At 32.9% G+C, this 8,141-nt stretch overlaps 1 protein-coding gene across 1 annotated transcript; it reads left to right on the top strand.

Annotated features, from left to right (window-relative positions):
• Positions 1–717: 717 nt before the first annotated feature.
• LOC142350827 (uncharacterized) lies at positions 718–7,891 on the top strand. Its single transcript, XM_075402787.1, has 3 exons — positions 718–865; positions 2,896–3,023; positions 7,072–7,891. The coding sequence occupies exons 1-3, from the start codon at positions 805–807 to the stop codon at positions 7,372–7,374; spliced, it is 492 nt and encodes a 163-aa protein (XP_075258902.1). The 5' UTR covers positions 718–804; the 3' UTR covers positions 7,375–7,891.
• The last annotated feature ends 250 nt before the right edge of the window (positions 7,892–8,141 follow it).

Raw genomic sequence — 8,141 nt, 5'->3', positions numbered from 1 at the left:
GCAGAAATCTTAGAAAAATCTTTTTCGCACTCGGCAAAAAAGTCAAGTTTTTTAAAACAAATTTGAAAATTTCGCCATGTTGCTTCAGTTAACTTGCAGCTCATGCCGATAAGTTATCTGAGCTGTGTTTTTCAGTCAGCTCACAGAACTGATCTAACGGAAAGTTAGGGAATTTTTAATTCAGCGATACTATGAGGCAGATTTAATCATACCAGGAATCGAAAAAAAAATTATGTTCCAGACCGTGTACTTAACGCTTGATAGGGTATTTGTTTTATTCGACCAAGTCGTTGTTCAATTGCATGACAAATTTGGTAAAAATACTGACAACCAAAAATTTCGGATTAGCTTCTATATCAAAATATTTCTCAGAAGCAAATTTCTTATTATTTCATCTTATAATTTCACACCTAACCTTCAATTTTTGAGATTCTATCAAAGAAAGAATTTGAGTTTAAGGCTTTCAAAATTCAGGAACTGAAGTTTTGCAGATCTCAAAATTGCTCGGGGGCACTGATCAAGTTTTATCGTTAAATAGTTTTGAATCAACCCGAGAAATTGGATAACAACCAAAAAAGAAACCTATTGTTAGATATCTAGATACTTTTACAAAATCACACAGTTTTACTCAACCTAACAAAGATTTCCATCAACCATTAACCGTTAACTTTAAAAAACTTGTAAAACGACGCTGAAAACTATCATGACTTTAGCAAGTACTACTGTGTTGTTTCTTGGTACACAAATCAAAACAAGACGAGAGGCATTTTGGTAAATGAGCATGTTGGTATCTGGATCCTGGCCATGCAGCACTATAGAAGTTTGAATTGGTTCAACCTCAACCCGAGGCGCTATCAAAATAACCGTGAGTTCATTCCTCCTTAAACACGAGATCGTTTTTATGAAAAAAAAAGGATTGATAAGGAGTCAAAATGCATATTAAAGGTTCCGAGGTTGAGAAACCAGACTGCAGAAAAAAATCATTTCAATTCATTCAAAAATTGGAAATTTTAACAAACGTTGTTAATCTACAGGTTTACGTTGTTAAACTATATTGATAATCTGAAAAGATGTTGTCGCTGAGTTTTGTAATATCTAAATGTTTACGGATATTGCCTAGATGGATATGCCAGTATCCAAAAACAACCCAAAACCACGCAAAATTTTAAAAGTGAGCTTTAAGTCTTGTTGCGACTAATTATTGGCCTTTTGCGTTTGCATTAAATTGCAAAAAGCGAGATAAAATCAAACAAAATTTTCAAACCGAATCTTTGAGCGAGCTGAAACTTGATCACAGATGCATTTTTTCTGAAAGGCACTATAATTACTAATTATTGACCTTATAATTTTCCCGAAGCTAGAGCAAATCTTTTGAAACAAGCTAAAAGCGAGTAGAGTTTTTGAACTGAGCTAATGTCTGATCATGGTTGATTTCTGTCTGGCTGAGCGTAACCATCGAGTGACATTAAGATCGCAAGTAAATGGATGTTTGATTGAAACCAGTAATACTCTTTTTCTATATTTTATACTTATGTGACATCTGACCGTTTTTGATTGTTGCTCTATTTACCATCACAACAGTAATGAAAATTTTTTTCCATTAATTGTTCTTTTCTAGAAGATTTTTGTAAGAACTTGTGGTCATTTAAATTTTTGGAGTTATTCATTTTTTTTGTCAATAAGTCATCGTTGTCATCGTTTTTAACAGCAAAATTAATACAGCTTGTTAGTTTTTTGTAACATAGTAGTTAGTTTGGGCGCAATTTGTCACTTTTTAACAATCGTTTTGTTTGTTCTGAATCATTTTGACATTATCGCGAAGCTTTAATCAAATTTCTAAACAAGGCATTTTTGTGGCCTGTGTATACATCCTAACTAAAATTGATCAAAAACATTCATTTAGAAATCGTATTTGCAAACCCGCAATTGCAGATTTTTAATTAAAAAGGATTAAGTGCAAAAATGTCAAAAACAAGCAAAAATTCCTGAAAATGAAAGATCCGAAAACTACAATTCTAAATTCTTGCTTACGAAATAACATTCTTTTGATTATATGAAATCTGCAATTTTTCCCTATTTTTTTTCAATTAGTGTGAGGGCAAATTCTGTATTTCCAATTATGCACCATTCTGTTAAACCTTCGTAGCCAGACTTAAGCGGCCTCTAATCAGAGTTCTGCGAGACATATCAAGTTTATTTTGTGAAAATTTCGTTCGAGGCAGAACCTTTGTGCAACTTTAGTGCAACCTAAGCTCCCTCCGATCAGAACATTCTCCAGTCTTAGCCCTCTTATCCGATCATTTTCTAATACATGTTTAAATTCGTACGAAATGATCTATTCGAATTTATAGTGCTGAACCTTACCTTGTATAACTTAGCACATCGTGATAAAGTTAGAACAAAAGTAAATGCCAAAATTATTACCATTATTTGTTCCAAAGGACCTTAAAAACCTGTTTTTGAGTAAACAAAAACAGTTGTTAATTAAAACGATATGTTGAATCAAAACGGTCACTAATCGGTCTGCGATCAGGCTGTAATGCGATTTATGATCAGATGATGTTCACAGTATGGTATCTGATGAGAGCTTCATGCGGCCCTGCGTCAAGACTTTTGCTCGACCATTCCTTCAGACCTTTGTGCAATTTGTTCGAATTTTGGTCCCTGATCAGACCTTTGAGCGATCATTGACCACAGTAACTTGCAATCTTATCTCATTCCTGACCCTGTAGTTTGGGTCGCACTATAACCCCTTGAGCGACCCGAATTGTCTGATCAGAGCTGGCGTGCGTCTGGTCCCTTGATCAACGATAAAATTCTTAAGTTCCCTGATCAAAAAGTTTGCGGTTTTATCAAAACGGTAAATTTGAAATGAATGTTGAATTTTTATTTCAGAAATCTGTTGTGCGTACCAGGCGGCTCAGTATTTTATGACTGGTCGTCCCGCAGGATACTCTCCTGAGGAATATGTGTCAAAGCTGGCAGACTTTTCAGATGACAACAAGTTTCTCAACTCTATCACGGTGAGCTTTGAACACTTTCCTCAAAATGATAACATTGCTGCATCTGTTGTAACTGTTGAAACCTAATTTTGTGTCCATAAAGACCTCTGATTAGCTCATTTAGGTAAGATTTTGCTCGAAATTTCATTGTCTGCATTTTGATTATTGTGCACAGTGACGTGAACAAGGGTCGGGCATTTCTGATATGAAGTCTTATGATATGAGCACATGATTGTCCGATAAAACTGCTAACACATGAATGTCTCACAGTTGGCTTGAAAGGCATGAAAATCTGATCGGAAGTGTTAGAACAACCAAAAAATTTTTGGGCGCCAATTTCTTTTGGTTGTCTTAGCTTCTTTTTCTAGAGATATATTAATTTTCACCTAGTAAAATCTTTTTATTTTAATTATTTTTTGTTGGATTAATCATTGGATTTTTTAATCAAATGATGTTCTGACTTTTGAGTTCATTTAAATGTATGCTGAAAACTGTTTTTCAAAGTCGAACAAATTTCAGTCATCTTTAAAAATGAAGTAAGAGTTTATCTGTAACTGGTTTAATGACAGCCATACACAGAAATATTTGCTCTCTGATGTCTAGTCAGTTAGCGCTGCGAGTGCAGATAATTATATTTTTTTGTTATAAAAGAGAACAATAAAAATTGTTTCTGGCTTCATTTTGATATTTCTTGATTAGGTAGGTCTTAATATAACAAAATTGTGACTCAGATAAACTGATTCTTAAAACTACAACTAATTGAAAAGTAAAAATAAAAATTTGTTGCAAAGAAAAAAGTGAAAACTGAACTTTCTGGAAAAAACGCAAGTTTGTTCGGTTTGAATTATCTTTTCATATACCCTTTTGGGCTTTCATGAGCATTCAAAAAACCCTTTTGAGCTCAATTGCAACGAAAACCATTTGGGAGAGAGTTGCTCATTTATCTTAACTTCTTTTTTCCCCAACAAAAGCGTAAAGAAATCCTTTGTACAAGATTGTTGAGGAACAATTAGATATTGGTGTTCCCAGAGAAAAAAATGCACTGTTGGAACTGCTTAATAAATGAACTGATTTCTCTCCCTTTGCCATTGAATAGCTTCCAGACTTTTAATTCTAAATTGAGAATATAACTAGCTACACTTTTGCGTGTCTATAAATTAATTTTTAAATAATCAAAATTTTCAATTAAAATTTTACTTTCACAAGTTTTCTTCACAATTTAAATTTTCATTAAATTTTTCATTTGTCATTAAAACGTGTTACGTATTAAAAATACTGATCATCGTGGTTTTAAATCATCGTGGTTTTAAAACGCGTTTTAAATCTTTCGATATTTGACTATTTGCAAAAGTTATTCAGGCATAATTTTTAATGAAAACAAAATCTTTTTTTGGTCCTGCAGAAGGCTGCAAAAAATCTTTATGGCAGTGAACCGCCTTACAAAATTCTTGCTCGCAAGCTGAAAATTTCCTTCAAATTTTAAGTACGCAAACAATATCCTCGTTGTTCATGAGCTCTTAATCGTATGCTCAAAGCATAAAAAGAAAACGGTTTCCCATACTATACTCATGCTCCATTTTCTTTTCACTGGTTTTTCTAATTTTTTAACATGACATTTTTGTAGTCCTATTCTTTTTAATAATTAATTGAATGGATTATTCCTTTTGATTAGAAAATGAATGGAAAGTGGTGCGTGTAAATGGGACCTATGCAGGCACAATAACTCTGTAAATAGACAAGCACTGCACTCGAACCAGCATCTTTTACATGAAAACTTAGTTTGCTAGCCATTACACCAGCTGGTTTTAAGCTCTCGAACTTGGGCATCACATTTTAAACCATCATCCCCAGAGTACTTTTTCCTCAAAACTTCATCTGTTTAGACAAGTACACGCTGAAAAAGTAGTTTTCTGTCTGGCTCAACCGTCTATTAGTGCAAACGAAACTGGGCAATAAATCTGATACTAACTACAACAAGAAAAATCAAGTTCCAGTCGCCCGCAGTGAAAGAAAGCTTTCAACGGTTTACAGATACAAAATAATGTTTACAGAATAAACCCAATTTTCAAAATTTCAACCCATTTTTCTAGAATTCAATGTTATTTTCGACCTTTTTCAGAACAATTCAGCGCATAAAAATAAAGGAGAACAAGACGACTCATATGAGATTTTACGTTGCACAGCCGAAATTTCCCGCACAGAGTTTGGCGAAATTTTCTTCCTTTTACCCTAGCCCTTTGTCCAATTGGCATTTCAGTACACCCTTCAACGACATAAATTGTTTCTGTAGAAAAACATCCTGGTTTTCTTGAATTTGTCCTATTTCCATGTTTTTGTTATTGGACAACCAGATTTATAAGTTAACTTGATAGTCCAAAATAACAAACAAAACTTTCGCAATTTTCTTTACAGTTGAAGCCGTTGAATGTTTTCAATATTCAACTAAATTTTCTCGTTTTTCTCAAATGTTTTTGTTTGTTTCTGCTTGTAGAATAAAATAATCCAATACTTTAGATTTGTATTGTAAATGGTCGTTTGTTTTTTTAATACTTTTAGTTTTACACATAGCCATCTTTTCCAATATATTGGAACATTCTTTTCTAATCTCGTTAAAATTATTGAAACATTGTAAAATTTTTTGGTCGATATCGCTGAACTTTTCTTTCTTTAGAATTTGTAGAGAATTTAAGTTGGAAATATTTCATATCGCACAAAAACTATATCATATCTTTAGTTTGAACCTCTCTATTCAGCATGCTGGGACAATTTCGAATTTTAATTTGAAACAATTTGGTTTTTTAACTTTTACAGATCTTTTCAGAGCTTAATAGGTCTTTATCTTGCTTCCTACAATTTGAAGCAAAATATAATACTAATTTTTATATGTATCTATAAAATTCATTATAAACCAACCATGCTTTTTTATGAAAACAAATCTGAACCCTTAGAAGGGAAAAATTCCAAAAGAAGACTTTTTGAAAAAACGAAATGTTCAGTTTAACTTTTTTTCAACTTTTAAGTAACAATTCAAATCAGAACCCCACAGAACTTCAGAGAAGTAAGAATTTTTTTAAAATTGTATAAATTTTATAATTTGAGACAAACTTCTAGAACTGTGAACAATTTGGTCAAAAATTCAAAAATGAAAACAAAACTTCACAAAATTGGGTTGCGTAATTTTACTTTAGAACTGGACCAGTTAGCATTAAGTGCCTGCTCTATTGCAAATTCAGTAGATCTAATTTTGCTCAAAAAATATATATGAGTTTTTCAGGCCCGAACTGGGATAGAAATAAAAAAAGTTCAGAAATTGAACCTTGAAAATTTCACTTAAATTACGATTCAAATATAATTTTTTCAAGGCATCTTCTGTTTTCGCAGCCCATAATAACCTGAATGATAAGTTAGCAGCAAAACAATTTGTCATATAAGAGATGGGTAGATTTTAAAAAAAATGTTGAAAACCAAAAAAGATAGTTTTTTTCGGAAATATGCTTTAAGTTCTGTTTTTAAAGCCAATAAAAATTGATGTTAGATGTTAAACTCAAAAGATACCAACAAAGAAGAACAAAAGATTAAAAAAACCGAAAGAAATATAGAATTGTAAAAATGCATTAAATTTTTTCTTTAAAGCTAACAATTTCCAATACATACCCTCAGAAAGTCTGTACCTCAAAAGCTGTTCGAGCAAACAATTTCCGCATAAACTGTGAAGGAACCAGTCGAGCAGTTTTTCTAATATTAAAGCTAAAAAAAACAAAGTAGTTGGTAGCGGTGGGGGTGGCGTTGGTTGTGTGTAAAAGGTGATAGAGATGGAGAGGTGATTTTCTAGGCACCACCATTATCATCTTTCTTGAATAAAAGTTTTTGATTTTTAGCTGATTTTATTTTTTGATTTTATTGAATAAAAGTTTTTAATTTTTTAAAAATGTTGTACAAAAATCAAATTTGAGCGCTTGTTAGCGCATTTTTTTGCGCAAACTTTTTTGAAATTACTTCCAATTCTGTCGTACATAATTATTACGTGTTTCCGAAAATCTCAGTCTTATGCTAGTGTTTCAATCTTTAGGTCAGATACAACCAATCACAATGCGTCAACATAATTGAACGGTTGACGTTCGGCACCCCAGTGGAACAATTGGTAGTTCTCGGTTTCGGTAACCACCCTATCAACTTTCAACGTCCCTTTTTGATGGTACCCCAAGATAGGTCTGATATCCACGTTTTCGATATTAGCCAATCAACTCACGAAATCCATCAGAGGTTGACCTTTGCATGGTTTAAGGACAATTACATTTGCAAGGATCATCCTGATGTTTGTCACACAAATCTTGCATTTGAAATGGGTCGAATGAATTTGGGAGGCAAATAAAAAACATCTCAGCATTAAAATATTAATTTAAATTGAATATTAAGGACTGCTTCTGGACCTGGTTTAAAAATTTCCACCAATCATTACTGGCAATCATTACAAACTTCTACTGGAACCCGTAAACCCTACTTTCAATAAAATGTCCTACATCTTCCAATTAGTTTAAGTCAGGATCGTCCACAATATATTAAGGCGCAGAAGTGGAATTCTGTTATAAAAACGGTAAAAATTATGTTTTAAAAATACATGTTGTACAAAAACCTTCTACCATCTTGCCTTAATTATGCAGTTGAGCATAGGACTCTTCACATTCATTGAATTTTTATTGAATGATTTGGCGATACAAACGAATCGCCAACTTGTTGTCGCAGAAATTCTGCAGTTATGCAGCAGATAGATGTCTGTGTTAATTCTCCGTTAAATCAAAGACTGAGAACACTCTTTTCTTTTTTATATAGTGAATGCTTATCTATTTTAGTCAATCTTATTTGATTCACTACAATGTGTATACTATTGACTCCGGTAATAATGGAATACCTTAACGTAATCATTGAAATTTATCTCAGTGTTTTCTAGAGTCTGTTAGTCACTTAGAGTTAGGCAAGTCTACTGCGCCCGCAGAGATAAGGAGCTCTTTTTCTATAAACCTTGAGGCAGTAAAGGGAAATCATATAGGTTCTGTCTGAACTGGTGCGACCAGTGATTACGGAAGACCTAACACTTTATAAGAACTCACCAGTAGTTGACACCTGACACAAAAAAAACTT

Source organism: Convolutriloba macropyga, chromosome 12 (assembly GCF_964194025.1).
Source record: "Convolutriloba macropyga chromosome 12, txConMacr16.3, whole genome shotgun sequence".
Lineage (NCBI taxonomy): Eukaryota > Metazoa > Xenacoelomorpha > Acoela > Convolutidae > Convolutriloba > Convolutriloba macropyga.
The sequence above is the reverse complement of the archived record's forward strand: the minus strand, read 5'-3'. Positions and strand labels throughout refer to the sequence as shown.